At 45.5% G+C, this 17,744-nt stretch overlaps 1 protein-coding gene across 1 annotated transcript in view; it reads left to right on the top strand.

Moving 5' to 3' along the window:
- CEP170 (centrosomal protein 170) overlaps positions 1-17,744 on the top strand; it is a 102,074-nt gene that overhangs the window by 7,193 nt on the left and 77,137 nt on the right. The window contains exon 2 of the mRNA XM_056852564.1: positions 14,012-14,157. Coding sequence (XP_056708542.1) covers positions 14,053-14,157 — 105 coding nt within the window. The 5' untranslated portion in view covers positions 14,012-14,052. The remainder of the gene's footprint in view (positions 1-14,011; positions 14,158-17,744) is intronic.

The raw sequence follows: 17,744 nt of genomic DNA, 5'->3' as shown, positions 1-17,744 counted from the left end.
TTTGCCATTGCATAGCAAAGCATGGACCCAGTAATCTGATTAACCTTGGCTCAGACAAAGCAGCATATAAGTGGATAAGAGGAATTGTAGACGGATTCTTGACCTTTTTAAACTTGAGCAGTAAAGCAAGCTGTGTCTGCTTTTGATACAGAGGAGGGCATATTAATGACACTGTCATGCATTGTTTTATCTGACTAATATCATGAATAATACACACTTTCAGTTTCAAGTCTAAGGTGAACAGGAGGATGTTGTGGCTATTGAGGATATGAATCAACCTACAGAGTGAAACACATGAGCCCCGTGGCGCAGAGTAATAAGCTGCAGTACTGCAGTCCAAGCTCTGCTCAAAACCTGAGTTCGATCCCAACGGGAGTCAGTTTCATGTAGCCGCCTTGACTCAGCCTTCCATCCTTCCAAGGTCGGTAAAATGAGTACCCAGCTTGCTTGGGGTAAAGGGAAGATGACTGGGGAAGGCACTGGCAAACCACCCCGTAAACAAAGTCTGCCTTGTAAACGTTGGGATGTGATGTCACCCCATGGGTCAGGAATGACCTGGTCCTTGCACAGGGGATCTTTACCTACAGAGTGAAACAATTTCAAATGAGGCACTGCTTTCATGAGTGCCTATCAAGAAATTTCCACCAAGGGCTGCTAGAACAGGAGAATGAATTTAAGACTAGGAATGAATGGTCTGCAGGACCATAGGCTTTGTTTTGTGAAGGTTGCCTGGCTTCTTAAAGCAGAATGTACTTGGATGGTAAGTGTTGTATATAGTGCTAACAAGTAGTGTATATTGTGCCAGGGGCACAGTCAGTGGTTACTGGGCTACAGGGTGAAGGTTTGAAAGTGGCAGCTGAGCTGACAAAGACATTCATTTGGTGCTGGTTTTCCCAGAGCGTAGCAGTTATCCTTGCCAGAAAGTTGTAGCTGGAGTAACAGCCATGGGAAGCTGTCCAAACAAGAAAGCAAGAACCAGGCAAAGGATAAGGTGTGTGTAATGCAGGAGCAGCACCAGAAAGTTTCCATTATTATAGGCCTGCCATAATTGGTAATTAGGCATATTTTCCTAGTGTCTGCAGTTATGGACCATGGAACAATAGATGCTTCCTCCCTGGAATTCTACACACCTGGCAAAAACCTGGAGGGAAGGTTGCTTGTTTATGTGCGTGTAAGAGAGGCAAATCTTCTGAGGTACCAGAAGACTAAGGGGAGGGGAGAAACCAGCCTCTCACTTGGAAGAGGCAAAAATCAATTACTGTTTGGAGTGCCCTTAAAGCATGCTGTGTGGTGAATGAATTATTTTACTGGGCTGACTGAGTTCCAGAAGGCAAGGTAGTCAAGCTACCTTGGGGTCTTATTAACACATGTTAGGTTTTTGGCTTTTGACTTTTCACTCCTCATCTAATACAAATATTTAGAAAACTAAATTTAAGGGTCTTTATTTGAATGGAAAGATTAAACACACTTAGACTACAGAATTATTGGCTCTGAGTGTATTTCTAGTCTTGTTTTTCACTTGTGGCATATTGCACTTGTCTATATTATGGTAGGCTGATTTGGGTAAATCGTTCCATCTGTTATCATTCCATCTATCTTTGGATCCACCACTTTCTCGAGTTAGAATTCTACCCAAAGAATCTCACTGCTTCTGACTGCTTGGTATGAATTGAGAAAACAGTTCCCCCCTCCAAGTCTTCTGATATTTGGGGGAGAGAGATGGGTGGGATTTTCACTGCCTCTCTACTCTGAGTTAATAATGGGGGGGGTTAAACACAAATAATGGCTGGCTACTAAACCTGTTCAATATTTCTGGACCTCAGGGACAGGGAGACCAAGGCCAAAGGAAGCAAGATAAGAGGGACTTTGTGAGATTGTGGGGTTTTTTTCTTCTTCATCAAAAGGTTTTAGTGCCCCACAGAAGAAACAAAGTGATGTTTAGTTACTTAACTGTTTGAGAGTAGTGGACTAAATATTGTCAGCTTTGTGTAAGAGATGGGAGTTAGTGTTTAAGTAATTTTGATTTCAGATACAAACAAAAGCAAATGCTTGTTTGTAGTTTACCAATTCAGATTTAGTATTTTGCTTAAAGCAATAATGTTTTGATTCAATTGCTGACAGTGAGAGCATCTGTTGATCTTCCTAAACTAGGTTACACCCATCTCTTGGCTGTAGAATGCAGAGTTCAAATTCAAAACTATGTGGATTATTTTGCTGGTTGTTGCATCATCTGCTTGATAGCATTCTAAGTAAAACATATTTGCTACAGTTGCTGAATTACAGTTGATAGTCAAACTAAAGTCAATGCATTTACCTGGGCTGAATAAAGACCTTGCATTCATGGCTCATTACCAATGCTGATTTCTCCACACCCATCTCTCCCCTGGACATCACAGACTCTTCATACCACACCTAATCCCATCACGCCTGCTATTCATATTTACCGTATATACCCATGTATAAGCCGACCCGCGTATAAGCCGAGGTGCCTAATTTCTCCCCAAAAATGGGGAAAAATTAGGCACCCGCGTATAAGCCGAGGGTCGGCTTATAACCCCTCCCCCCCCCCCGCAGGCTTACCTGACAGGGCTCTCCAGCGGCGAGGGTCCGGCGGCGGCGCGTCCCGGGGGGGCCTGGGCAGCCTTCCTGCGGCTGCAGGAGGCTGCCCAAGGCCCTCCCGCCCGGGAAAAATGGCGGGGGGGGGGCGGGAAGGGCCAGGGCAGCCTCCTGCAGCCGCAGGATGGCTGCCCAAGGCCCCTCCCGCCCGAAAAAAATGGCGGCGGGGACGGGGGGGCCTTGGGCAGCCATCCTGCGGCTGCAGGAGGCTGCCCAAGGCCCCTCCCGCCCGGGAAAAATGGCGGGGGGGCGGGAAGGGCCAGGGCAGCCTTCCTGCAGCTGCAGGATGGCTGCCCAAGGCCCCTCCCGCCCGAAATAAATGGCGGGGGGGGCGGGAAGGGCCGGGGCAGCCTTCCTGCAGCTGCAGGATGGCTGCCCAAGGCCCCTCCCGCCTGAAAAAAATGGCGGCGGGGGCGGGGGGGCCTTGGGCAGCCATCCTGCGGCTGCAGGAGGCTGCCCAAGGCCCCTCCCGCCCGGGAAAAATGGCGGGGGGGGGGGCGGGAAGGGCCAGGGCAGCCTTCCTGCAGCCGCAGGATGGCTGCCCATGGCCCCTCCCGCCCGGGAAAAATGGCGGCGGGGGCCGGGGGGGGCGGGGCAGCCATCCTGCAGCTGCAGGAAGGCTGCCCCAGGCCGCACCCGGCGGCAGGAAGCGGCACGGGCCCGGCGGCGGCGGCGACGGCGGTAAGTTTCCCCCCTCCCTCCTCCCTCCTCCCTCCCTCCCCCGTATTGACTCGCGTATAAGCCGAGGCCGGCTTTTTCAGCCCATTTTTGGGGCTGAAAAACTCGGCTTATACGCGAGTATATACGGTACATACTGTTAACATTTACATACTAATGCTTGTCTGAATTCACTCTCCTCTACTTAAAGACAGATGGATTCACATTCTAGCTGTATCTGAAGAAGTGAGCTGTGGCTCACGAAAGCTCATACCCTACCAGAAAATATTTTTGTTAGTCTTTAAGGTGCTACTGGACTCTTGCCCTTTTTAATAATCAGTATATCTAATTCTCAGCATGACCAAATATGTGGATACTTAAATCCAGAGACTGGAGCCATGGACATTATATTGTAATAAATTGTGATATTGCAATAGCCTAAATCTCCCCTAGCCTAAACTTCCTCTATGCCATCAAACTTGTACAGTAGTCAGACTAATTCTTGGTTTCTTATTACCCCAAATAAAGCTGTTTAAAGGTTTTTGCAGTTTCTTAACTTGTATTAAAATTGGGACATTAGTAAACTAATGTCTGAACACTACTTTTACTTCAAAAAGGAAAATGGAAAAAATGTTCGGTGCAGGCTTCTTTATAACCAGTGGGATGTTACCTGTATCTTCTTATATTATTATTTTAATGTTTCCATTGGTAGAAGTGATAGCTGTTTTCAGAATTCTTACATTTCTAGATCCACCTGAATTTTTCCTCAATAGATTATTGCTGATGGACTTCCTTTCCACTTAATATTCAAACTGTGCTGCCCTGAACAGTTGCAACCCTTCTGAATCCATTAGAAGGTATAACTCTGCTTAGGATTGTGCTCTTAGTATGCATTCCTATTGTTGCTTTGTTGAGGGAGAAGTACCAATATTTCTGAGTAATCCATAGTGTTGGGATGCATTATGGGCTTTTTTCTAGTTTCTCTCATTCCAAACACTTTCCATACTAGGTTGATAGATTTCTTAAGGGGTTTTAAAATATGTATCTAGGTTGCAGATCTGTCACAACTCTGCCAGTTCTTCTTGCCAGCTGTAACAGTTTGTTTTTGCTGTTAGGCTTTTTCCCTGTAGAAGTGCTTTAGAAAGCTGCTGTGATTGCCAGAGACAATAAATATTTAAAATCTTTTTCAGGTATTTTAACTCTGTTCGCCATGAGTATGTCTTCAGTGTTTTGATTCATCAGTTTGACCTATTTATTAATGTTTATTTTAAAACAAGTCTGGTCTTTACTCTCAATTTTCAAAATGTTTATTGTTTCTAAATACCAGCAGTTCCACAGTGACCCTTTACATAGTTTGGGAAGAGCTAGTTTGTGTTCCTGTGAAAGGAGGAGTTAGCTTTTCTTTGCTGCTTTGTTTTAGGATCTGCCTATGAGGCATGCTCTTGGCTCTTTCAAAGGAGCGCAGTCAAATCACATGGGATTCTTATAATAGTTATTTTCAATGTTACTATTAGCCACACTGAAAGGACTTCCACTGATGGTATAGCCTAAAATGCTTCCCTGCGCCCCAGATAAAGCATCTTGTGAATGGATGGACTCTGCATAATGCTGTGTTTAGGTTCTGAAGAACAAGTTTTCCTTGTCCCTTTTTTCCTTTTGATAAATTTCCTTGAGGACATCTCCAGAAATACAGTCCTGTCTGGCTTTGTTCAGCAGCTTGTTTAGTTTGTGTGTGCTTCAGCAGACAAATATGTAGAGGGCAGGTTGGACAAAAAGATGAACAGCACATTGTAAAGCAGGTTTGTAATCTACAGGCTGCTTACATCTTGTGCAGCTATGCATACACCAGTGGGATGGGAGAAAGCTCCATGGGGATGATGTGTGCTTATTTTAGGCAGCCCAAGTCTGATTGTTGCTAGAATGCCAATGTATAAGTTCTATTCAGGGTTCTCAAGAAATCCATCTGGATCTTTTAAAACTATTTACTACATTATTTTTCTAGAAGCTAAAATGACTAAACTGAAGCTATTGTATTTTGGTCACATTATGAGAAGACAAGAGTCACTGGAAAAGACAGTCATGCTAGGAAAAGTTGAGGGCAACAGGAAAAGAGGAAGACCCAACAAGAAATGGATTGACTCAATAAAGGAAGCCACAGCCCTCAATTTGCAAGATCTGAGCAATTTTGGAGGACATTGATTCATAGGGTCGCCATGAGTCGGAAGCGACTTGACGGCACTTAACACACACACATATTATTTTTCAGTGTAATAATGTTGGGGTGGGGGATATCATGTAGGTCATTATGTGGTCTAGCCCATCAGTGTCAATATATACCGTATTTTTCGCTGTATAGGACGCACCGCTCCATAAGACGCACCTAGTTTTTAGAGGAGGAAAACAAGAAAAAATATCGTTTTCCTCCTCTAAAAACTTGTCTTATGAAGCGAATGCCGGCTGGGCGCGTGCGCGTTGGGACGGCGTGAGCCGGCGTTCCCTGCCCCGACGGGCAGCTGGGAGGCAGGCGGGGCGCACAGAGCTGGCTGGGCGCTCTGGAATGGGGCGCACAGAGCCGGCTCGCGTCACTCCAGCGCGCCCAGCCGGCTCTGTGCGCACATTCACTCCATAAGACGCACAGACATTTCCCCTCACTTTTGAGGAGGAAAAAAATGTGTCTTATGGAGCGAAAAATACGGTAGTTGGATTGTGCCTTTTTATTTCACTCTTTTGAAAGAGTGCCCTATTCTCGCTCTGAGAGACAAGGCCATCTTCAGCTCAGGTTCTTGTGCTTGCTTATCTGGGAGGCAGGAAACAAAAAACTGCGGACCTTCCTGTGACCGGGAGGAAGTAGCCCCTCCCCTCTCCTATTACTCCAGTTTTGTTTCCTGCCTTTGACGGGAGAGCAGCGTTCCTTTGTCGCTCTATCGAAAGATAAGATTTAGACCTAAAAATCAGACCGTTCAGTGTAAATTTGTTTAGTCCTTGTGTGTCGGTGTCCTTCTCGTTCCCCCAAATTGTCTGTTTTTTCTGCCTTGTGCAGAACACATTTGGCCGCAAGCTTCGGCTAGGCCTTAAGGTTTCCCGCCAAAACAAAATGGCGGAGGCCCATGGAGACGACTATATCTCGTCCCAAGATCTAGTGCTGGGCTTACTTACAACAGCTCATGGCAATCTGGTCGAGCCATCCTGCAGTTACGCTTTAGATTCCCCCTCAGGGAAGAAGCGTAAGCCCTCAAATAATTCAAACAAGGGCTCTAAAAAGCACAAGGGCACCGCAAGCGCAGGTTCTACCTCAGCGCTGAAGAAGAAGAATCAGAGCGACGCTGCTAGCCTGATGCACGGGAAGAGGGATGGCGTGGCTTCTAGCCTTTCCGTTACAGCGCCCCGGGCTACTACATCGGCTTTGGCCGATATCTCCCCCCCCCCGCTCCACTCAGAAGCTTCCCAGGACGTCGCACTTTCGGCGGCTGCAGAACAGCTCCATGGCGTGTCCGCTGGGCGCGGAGCACCTCCGACAGCCGCAACAGCCCACGGGGGTGAGCTCATGGCGGCTGCTCTCCCAGCGCAGCAAGCGCCGATCCAGGTTGCAGTGGTTCGCATGAGAGAAACATCGACGGCTGGAGAGACAGCGGCGGCGCTCGGTAACGTTCAGAACCGCGCGATGGGCGGGGGAGAAGGGGGACTGTTAGCTCTTAAAGCAGAGCTCGTTCAGTTAGTGCGCAACATTTTTGTAGAAGGGCTGCAGGCTCTGCAAGTCTCCTCGGCGCCTTCCTTACAAGGGGACGGACTTACTCGAGAGGAAGGTGCTTCTGCCAATCTCCAGCACAACATTCCAAAAGGGGGTAGGGAACTCCCTGGCCAACCAAAGCGGCCAGAAAAGCTCCTCCACCCTCCAAAACTAATGTGTCCATGTCTTCAGATTCTTCTGAAGACGAATTAGAGGAGGGCGAGTTTTCTTCAGGGGGAGAGACTCCCCCATTAGAGGAGAAACAACTTAGACTTTCCCCCCAAGATGAATTTCCTTCTCTTCTTTCTAAATCACTAGCAGCCCTTGATCTGGCTGAGGTCTCCGAGCCTCAGGATCCAGACAAACTTAGAGGGGCAAAGGAGTTTTTTCACAGACACAATTTTCCTTCTAAGACTATACCAGTTCCAGATTACTTCTCTACGCTTATAAAGCTGAGTGGGATAAGCCTCTGGCCTCAAAACAGGTTGCTGCGGTTTCAAAAAAGTTTTACACTCTATCAAAACCATCTGCGCAAATGCTTCAGATTCCCCTAGTGGAGGCCCCTGTTGTGGCACTTCACTCAAACGGCGTGGTAGCTAGAGACAGCATGGGGCCTATTAAAGATCCCCTAGACAGAAAAGCGGAACTGGCGATTAAAGGAGCCCATGAGGCCTCTACACTGGCAGTTAGTGCATCAATTACTTCTGCCCTTATTTCAAGAGCTGCCATAGTCTGGACAAGAAAACTTAACCAGGTGATTCCTGAGAACAACAGGAAGGCGCTGGAAGGGGTGTCCCGTGTCCTCAAGGCAGTCACATTCCTGGCTGACTCTACTTTGGACACCTGTCCTTTTCGGCTAGGGCTATTGCCATGCAGGCAGCCCCAAGGAGAGCTCTTTGGCTCCGTCCTTGGCAGGCGGACATCCATTCCAAAGCAGAACTAATGGGTTTTCCCTACCAGGGAGAAAAACTATTCAGAGACCAGCTTGATTCCATCCTCGTAGAGACGAGGGATAAAAAGAAGGCCCTGCCCAAGAGTTTACGCAGGGATAACAGGGGCTCCTCTGGGTCATTTAGATCATCTCATACACTCCAGCGTTTTCATAATGACCAGAGAAGGGGCCAGTGGTCGCAGCCCAGGGGCTCCTTTTGGAAGGGGGGCCATTTTTCACGGCCCAGATTTTCACAGCCCAGCTCCGACAGACAAAATTTTAACTCCCGCCAGAGAGCTAAACAGTGACGCCAACTCCCTTCCAGTGGGAGGGCGTCTCACCCACTTTGTTACTCCTTGGTCAGACATCCAGTCGGACGCTTGGGTGACACAAGTCATATCCCAGGGGTATCAAATAGAGTTTGCACATCATCCCCCAAACCGCATGGTATCTTTTCATCGACCTCTGTCCAAAACAAAGCACCTACGCACTGCAGAGGCGGTAAACCACCTCTTAAACATTCGGGCCATCGAAACCGTAGAGTCATTAAAACGCTCTTGCGGAATTTACTCGTTCTTCTTCACAGTCCCCAAGAGGAACGGGGACTGAAGGGCCATCCTGGACCTCAAGTTCCTCAACAGGTATGTCATCAAGAGGCGGTTCAGGATGGAGACCCTGAAATCCATCAAAGAGGCCCTACGTCCCCACGCTTACTTTACCTCGATAGACCTCACCGAGGCCTATCTGCACATCCTTGTGCATCCCACACATCGCAAATTCTTGAGGTTCTCCTTCCAGGACTGTCATTACCAATTTCGGGCCATGCCCTTCGGACTTTCCTCAGCCCCGAGGGTCTTCACCAAGGTCCTGGTAGCCTTGATAGCCCTAGTGCAAGCCCAGGGGGTCCAGGTACATCTGTACCTGGACGACATTCTTATTTGTGCTCCATCAAAAGAACTGAGCATAGCACATACGACCTTGGTTCTGAAGATTCTTCCAAATTTCTGATCAATCAGAAAAAGTCACCTGGAGCCTACTCAGACTCTATTACACCTGGGGGTGTTGATAGACACCACTCAGAATGCTCTTTTTCTACCCTTGGACAAGGCACTCAAGATCGCAGCCTTGACCAGGAAGGTCATCAGGTCGTCTTCGTCCAAACTAATGACTCTTGCCAAACTGCAGGGGCATATGATTTCCTGCATCCCTGCAGTACCCTGGGCGCGCTTCCATGCCAGGCCGCTTCAGTGGTTCCTCTTGCAGTTCCAACAAGACATCATGAAGAAAAGAGACAGGAACCTTATTCTTCCCAAGACAATACGCCTGTCTCTGTCATGGTGGGCGGTCACGGAAAACCTGTGCAAGGGTCTTCCATACATCCACGAACTTCCCGAACAACTATTTACCAACGCCAGTTTGTCAGGGTGGGAGGCCACCTTCAGGGGCCAACCGGCTCAGGGGCTCTGGAGTCAATCAGAACTGGGTCAAAGTATCAATATTCTCGAAATGAAAGCAGTCTGGATGGCATTACAACATTTTGCCCTGCAAATAGAGGACAAACACCTTCTAATAAGGACGGACAATGTGACCACAAAAGCCCATCTAAACAAACAGGGTGGGTCACGGTCGTCCATCCTGCACAAACAAGCTTCGAGGATTCTCTATTGGGCGGAACATCGTCTCCAGTCTTTGACAGCCGAACATATAAGGGGTGTTCTGAACGTGCAGGCCAATTGGTTCAGTCGCCAACAGTTGGACGAGGGAGAGTGGGAGCTTAATCCGGCGGTTTTCCATCTTATGACCCAAAAATTCGGGACCCCTGTACTGGATCTGTTCACATCCAATGCAAATCACCAACTTCCATGGTTTTTCACCCGCTACAAGCATCCAGCCGCGGAAGCGACGGACGCCTTGTTGTCCCCTTGGCCGGCGGGTCTCCTTTACGCCTCCCCCCCTGCCCTTAATTCCAAGAGTCATTCGCCGTGTCCGGCTTCTAAAGGCCACAGTTCTGCTGGTAGCTCCGGATTGGCCAAGGCGCCCTTGGTATCCGGCCGTGAAATGTCCTTCAGGGAGCCGTGGCGTCTCCCCGTGAATCACGACCTGCTTCTTCAGGGTCCAGTTTGCCACCCGGACCCTCAGTGGTTCAAGATGACCGTTTGGCTGTTGAAAGGAAGAGGCTTCTGACTTTGGGCTGTACGCCAGATATCATAACCACTATCTTAGCCTCACGTCGACCATCTACCATTCGCATTTATAATGCCACTTGGAAGGTTTTTGACTCCTGTTGCAGAAACAGATCCGTAGATCCCCTTAAACCTATGGTTTCGGATATCTTAACCTTTCTCCAAGAAGGCCATAAACTAGGCCTTGGGTGCGCCACCTTGCGGAGGCAACTAGCAGCCATAGCTACTCTGGTGCCCCGGGTACCTGGATACCCACTCTTAAAGCATCCTCACATTAAAGCCTTCCTTCGAGGGGTCAAATCAACATCTCCTCCAGTGTCGCATCGATTTGCGACTTGGAAGATACACACAGTTCTTACTGCCCTTACTAAGCCTCCATTCGAGCCACTTAGGACAGTAGACCTGAAGTGGCTTAGATTAAAAGTTCTATTCTTAACTGCCATAACTTCGGCCAGATGGGTTTCCGAATTGGGGGCACTGTCGGTAGCTCCCCACCTCTGTATATTCCATAAAAATAGAGTAGTGCTACGACCATATCAGTCTTTCATACCGAAGGTGAACACGAGATTTCATAGGGAACAGGACATTGTTCTCCCAACCTTTCACCCAGATCCTTCCTCTCCACAAGAGAAGTCTTGGCATTCTCTAGATCTCAGAAGAGCATTAAAAATTTACATAAAGCTTACTCAACACCTTAGGCTTTCCGACTCATTGTTCGTCACTTTGACGGCTCCGAGCAAAGGTATGGCGATGTCCAGAGCTGCCAGCTACAACATCAAAAGCTGTATTGTTCAGGCGTATAAAGCCTCCAGCCTACCAGTGCCCACTAATATCATGGCACATTCCGTCAGAAGCACAGCTACCTCTGCTGCCTTCGCCTGACGGGTTTCGGTAGAGGAAATTTGCAGGGCAGCCACGTGGTCGTCTTCCTCTACATTTATTTGACACTACAAGCTAGACCTGCTGTCCTCTGCAGATACTACCTTTGGGAAAAAGGTGCTGCAGTGTGTGAAGGAGGTTTAATAAGCTCAGATTCATAAGCTCTTGTACGTCCCGAGCTGAAGATGGCCTTGTCTCTCAGAGTGAGAACAAGCCTTGGTTACTTACCAGTGAAGGCTCCTTCTGCTCTGGGAGACGAAGGCCATCTTCCCCTCCCAATCAGGAGCATTAATACCTACTACACCTAAATTGGCACTACACGATTACAGTACCTTCCTCAGCAAATACACACAACACAGAAATGATAGCCTTCGTTGTTTATTGTGTTGTCAGGTTGACCTCTTGCCATTGTTTGTTTGTGTTTCCGTTATCCATTATCCACTGTTGTTGTTTATAGTCCGGTCTTCCTGTAAAAAAAAGAAAAAGAAAGAAAATTTACTGTGGGATTATTAAAGTCAAAGCTCTAGAAATACTGGAGTAATAGGAGAGGGGAGGGGCTACTTCCTCCCGGTCACAGGAAGGTCCGCAGTTTTTTGTTTCCTGCCTCCCAGATAAGCAAGCACAAGAACCCGAGCTGAAGATGGCCTTTGTCTCCCAGAGCAGAAGGAGCCTTCACTGGTAAGTAACCAAGGCTCGTTCTTTTCTCTGGTTAAAGGCAAAATGTAGCATTTAGTGTGTTTTTCCTGTCTGTCTGAATGTTAGTTAGTAAAAGACCACTACAATTCTCTTTTGCTGCTGCTGCTACTAGTGGGACTTCTGAATGATGCATAAAAATATTCTTGCAAAACTCTGTTACAGTTTACTTTGAGGTCCTAGCACATTAACTCAGAAGGAATTGCCATGACTTTATCAGGGCTTTGTCCCTGTTTCAGGGAGGATTTCAGCCTTTGACATTAAAACTTACAACTATGTACTAATATCACATTTCAAGTCTTGACCAGAAGCTTTCTGGAAATGTAGCATAATTGCCATGGAACTATTCTACAAAATAGTCTGATTTTTTAAAAAATTGTTTCTTTATGTACGTGATACCTTTTTCCTTTAGGGAGTTGAACTATTCTGGTAATATTGTGGTGGAAGGCTTTCTTCCAAGCTTAATCAACATAAGAAGAGTCCTGCTGGATCAGACTACTGGTCCATCTAGTCTAGCATCCTGTGTCATACAATGGCCAAGCAGTTACTCTGTAGGGCCAACAACAGGGCATTAGAGGCTGAAGCCTTCCCCTCATCTTGCCAACTGGCATTGGTATTCAGAGGTTTACTTCTTCTGAATGTGGGTTTTCCCTTTAGTCACCTTGGCTAGTAGCCACTGATAGACCTGCCCTTCATGAATCTATCTAATCCACTTTTAAAGCTATCAATCCCTGTAGCCATCACTACATCCTCTGGCAGTGAATTCCACATTTTAATTACTTGTTGTTTCAATGAGTATTTCTTTTTTTCCCATCCTGAATCTATTGCCTGTCAGCTTCCATTGGATGCTAAAACCTTTATAGTTTGTTTATCTAACTGCCTTGAAAGAAAAATTATACATATGAAGCTGCCTTATGCTGTTAGATCTTTGGTCCAACAAATCATTGTTTGTTTTATATTATGATATTTCTGTGCTGCCTCTTTAGAGGCCTGCTCGAGGCAGTTTACGATTAAAACCACATCACAATATTTAAAAAGCCATTGGACATAAGCAGTATAAAAACTATCTATATGACACAAGCAAGCCATTAAAAATCTGGTAAGATAAATCCTCTAATTTACATTTGATACATTAACAGATTGTTGCTGACTAGTGGTGAGTCTCGTGAGTCTCAGGCAGAAAAAGGTATTTCCAAGCAACTGCTGCTGGAGACCCTTTAACTAGAAATACCAGAGATTGGACTGTCTTTCTGCGTACAAATGTTGTGTGCTACTACCGAACCCTGGTGCTTCCATAAGGAGTGAACATAATGGGGGGGACCATAAAAAATATTAAATTCAATTTCTCAGCTCTGTGCCTTTAAATACTGAAAATGTGGTTTTCAATAGTTGGTTTTGTTGTATATATGTATCGACAAGTGCGAGCAACGCCATTGGATAATTTCATGGTAGTTTTGTTAAGTTTTCAGAAATATACTAAGGATATACTAAGACTCTTTAAAAAAAAAGCCGTTGTGTTTCCTTTCTGACTGAGGAGCTGCTCGACTTTATCAAGGCTCCCATGTGAGTGCCTCAGGAGCATATACAGTTCTTGTTAAGCATCCAGAGGACAGCACCACAAAAGCAACGTTTGTGAGCAGTGACACCTTCCGGGTGGGCCACATGCATCTGTGTCTCCATACAAATTCTGCCCCGTGCTGTACTAGTGGCACATAGTACTCTTCCAGATCCTCACAAGTATGAATATATATGTCATACAAGACTGGTTGGTGTTTCTGAATGTGATGCCAAGGCTATCATCATTTCATTTCATAACAATGTATGCTGCTTAGATTTTATTTCCGTAGAAAAGCTTATGATTTTGCACATGCTTTAAAATTGATTTAAGTTTATTATATTTGAAATGGGGTGTCCTTTGTGTAGAAGAACTTTGTGGGGCTTTACAAATTATGTTTTTCCAGCTGAGGCATAGGGAGACCAAATATATATACACACGCTCAAGCATGCTGTCACTTGTGAAGATAAAACATCTGTTTTGTACATTTTGCATTCACCAGCAACTTCATGCTGCCATGGCTATCCAGTATCGAATATGTGCCAAAATATATTTGCAGTCTTCACACATGGCGTTGTGTGTATCAGTTTCCTTAAATATGTTAAGAAATTCATTTGTGAAGTGTTTTTTTTTTTTTTTAGAAATCTGAAATCTTGTCTGTTTATAATGCCTAGTTCGTACAGGACTCCCAACAGCACTTACTTTTAGCAGGAGCAAGAGCTGAAAATGTAACTGAAAACTTTTCTCTTAATCTCTGTGTCTTGCTGCAGGATGACGTAGCCTTCCCAAGGATTTATCAGCTAAGCAGAAAATGAGCTTAACATCCTGGTTTTTGGTGAGCAGTGGAGGCACCCGCCACAGGCTGCCACGAGAGATGATTTTTGTTGGAAGAGATGACTGCGAGCTGATGTTGCAGGTAATGGCATCCAGTTCTCCAGGTGTAAATGCTGAAAGTTTTGAGGATTATATTTTTTATTATTAAGTATTTTGCAGCCCCTAATTTAATTCGTTAGTAATTTAATCATTCCCCTAATTGCCACATAGAAGAATAGGACTAGTGTACTCTACGGTATTAATTACTTGGATTAGATAAATCTGTGCGTGTGACTAGTGTGTAATCTGTGTAGCTAGTTGAAGATTTCCAATGAAAGAGTGAGATTGAAAACGTACTTCCTATCTACAGGGCAAATCTCCAGACCAGCTTAACATCTATTTCAATAGTAGTTGACAAGACATTAGAATCCAGAAAACCATTGTCTTTCTCTGGTATTTCCAAGGTCTGAAATGGAAAGCTTGGAAATTGATGGGGGGTGGGGAAGAGTTGTGGATTTCTCATGATTCTCATTCTGAAATAAAATAGACAACTTAAAGCAGTCTTTTAAAAAAGAAATACAGAACACCACCTGATCTAGGGAGGCAGTCTGGGAGTATGCCAAGTATATTCCTATGACATGGTAGCAAGGACTATATAAGCTGGCTCTTTGATTCTGACGTGTGTCTGAAATACATTAATAACAGGCTGGGTTAGAATTTCATCAACAAAGTATTATATATCAAGCTTGCCTCACTTGCTTTGTCTAGGATACCATTCTAGCCACACTGCCAGAAAATATTCTATGCACCATTTACACCTGAACAACAGGTTACATCTTATGCTTTGCCAGCAGAAGGAGCTGGCAGAGGCAGCTGTTCCCCACCTTTCCCTTCCTGCTACAGCCATTTACATGGGCCAAAAAGGCAGTGCCAAGGGTTGGGGGTGGCAGGTCTGTGTGGAATAAAAGCCATACAAAATGGGAAGCTGCAGTGGAGGAGGAGGAAGTTTCGATTGTACTGGTCAGAGGAACATCAGAATACATGTATTTTCATTCAAGAGACTTTATCATCTCTATAAACCAATCCGCTTTCTTACTAATGTTCGTTGAAGTAACATAATTTAAAGCAGCGTTTTTATAACTGCATTTTTATAACAGTATGCCCATCTAAGCTACTTGGGGGACCCCCCAGGTCTGCAAAAAACTCTTAAGAACCTGCTGTCACAACTCAGCCTCAGCCGTGGTTATAGAGTAACCAAGTAACTGGGCTAGGTCAGTAAACTCAACAATCCTTAAAAGCTGATGCTTTACTGATAGTAAAAAGTTAAGAAGTAGATTAAAACATAGTTACATAGTCATGAGGCACAGTGGCACGGAAAATAACAAAGTCTTCGCTGAATATACTTACTAGCAATAAAGAACAGCAGTAGTCTCAGCGTTCTAATAACAAATAAGAACACAATTCAGGTAGAAATCTGAATCAACAAGATATATTCAAACAGCGCTCCTAAGGAGCCAATATCACTAAGCAAGAAGGATACAAAATTACAATATTACAATGAATACAAAACCTGAACAAGCATCAGAAACAGCTGACAGCCAACAGAAGCTCAACAAAGTTAAGGAGCGGAATTGCTCACTCCAAAACACAAACGGCTTGGCTTGTTGCAGATTGCTTGGTAGTATCAGGCATAGGTGATCAAGGAAATGCCATCCCAGGTATTCACAGCGCTTTCACCATGTAAAAGTGGCTTCTTCAGCCAAACAAGCTTGAATTTTCAATCTATAATCAGCAATAGCTCATATGCTCCCCAGACAGGCTGCTTCTCTCATAGTTGTTACATAGTTGCTGATCTTAATAGCTGTAGAAACATAGTCTCAGGCTGCAGAATACTTGCTGGAGTGGAGGAAAGTAGAATATCATAAGGTAAAGTAAAAGGTAAAAGCGAAGTGACCACTATGAAGCATAGCCTAACGTACGGCAAAGTGGGCTCAGGTCAGATGACCTACAACTCCCAATCAGGATAGTCTCTAGGGAGAAGTCTCTGGACCGTTCAAACTGGTTTGAGCTGGAATAGCGTTCTCAGTAGGAAAGAGTGACTTCGTCCCCCTCCCATCATCACACAGATGAGCTAACTCAGTTAATTAACCCGGTGTGTTCTGGTGTCCTTGATGGTACTGTCTGTTAGGGTAACAAGCTGCGGGTGTTGCTTGTTAGCTGCGAGCGTTGGCTAGGCCTCTGGGAAACTGCTGAAACTAAACCTAAGCACACAAGATGGAGAATAATACTGATGCCAAGAACAAAATGGTTCTGTCTTCACACTTGCTGACAATGGGTGGGTTTTAATCTTCCCCCACCCACACGATCTTACTCTCAGTGTCTGCACAGAGCCCCTCCATCGCTCCCTCTCCCCACCAGCCACTGTGATAGATGGTGGCACTGTGAGGGGGGGAGCCAGTGGTGCTGTATGACAATAAAGGCACTTCCGACTAGGTTCCCTCCCACTCCAGTGGGTTCTGTGGAGCCAGCCGCAGCAGTGTCTGTGTTAGGCAGCCTCCTGCAGCTGCCACCCAAGCCGGGAGGCCCTCCTGGCAGCCTTCTGTCATCGAGTCACAAGAGGCTGGCATGCAACCGAAGCCTCTTTGCACTTAATAATTCTTTGATTACAGTTTCTACTAATTCGCCTGGGACAGATGTTAGGCTAAATGACCTGTAATTTCCTGGTTCTCCTCTGGACCCCTTTTAAAAAATTGGTATAACATTTGCTATTCTCCAGTCCTCTGGTACAGAAGCTGATTTTAGGAGCAAGTTCCATATTCTGGTTAGTAGATCTACAATTTCACATTAGAGATCCTTAACAACCTGCAGGTGTATGCCACCTGGACCCACAGATTTACTGATTTTTAATTTGCCCTGTAGTCCTTGAACTTGATCTCTTCACCTCAATTTAACTCTTTTTTTCAGACTCCCTAAAAATAGTGGTTGTGGCGCAGGTAAATGCTACGCACTCACCACAGTGAAAACAGATACAAAGAATTGATTTAGCTTCTCTGCAATCTCCAAAGCTTCCTTTGGCAGTCCTTTTATTCCTTGTCATTTAATGGCCACCTCCCTTACTGGTTTCCTGCTCCTGATGTATTTATAAAGAAATTCCTATTGTTTATCTTGATGTTTTTAGCAATCTGCTTCTCAAATTCTCTTTTTGCTTGCCTAATTGTTGACTTACACTTTGCTTGCCTAATTGTTGACTTACACAGAATGGAGACCCTGTGCTCCATTCTGTTCAGCTCATTGGCGTAAACCTTCCCTTTTTAAAAGAAGCCTTTTTGCCAGTATGTATTTCATGTGGGCCTCAATTAGTGTGGTTTTAAATAGCTTCTAACCCTCCCTTAGGGATTTGATTCTCTTGAGTTTCCTTTCCAGCTTCCTTCTAATTGGTCCCCTAATTTTTCTAAAGTTTCTTCTTTTGAAGTCAAATGTGACTGTTTTGGACTTTGGAGGAAATTCTCCATGGTTAGGGATGTTGAACTTAATAATATTGTGGTTGCTGTTCCCGGCTAGTGCAACAACGTCTATATCTCACGCGAGGTCTTGAGCCCCACACAGAACCAAGTCCAAGATCAATATGCCTCTGGTCCACTCCATGACCAATTTTTCCAGTGCCCAGTAAATTTTCCCAGTCAATCTGAG

This window comes from Euleptes europaea, chromosome 7 (genome assembly GCF_029931775.1).
Source record: "Euleptes europaea isolate rEulEur1 chromosome 7, rEulEur1.hap1, whole genome shotgun sequence".
In the NCBI taxonomy this organism is placed as follows: domain Eukaryota; kingdom Metazoa; phylum Chordata; class Lepidosauria; order Squamata; family Sphaerodactylidae; genus Euleptes; species Euleptes europaea.
Note: the sequence above shows the minus strand (reverse complement) of the source record. Positions and strands in the feature narration are given on the sequence as shown.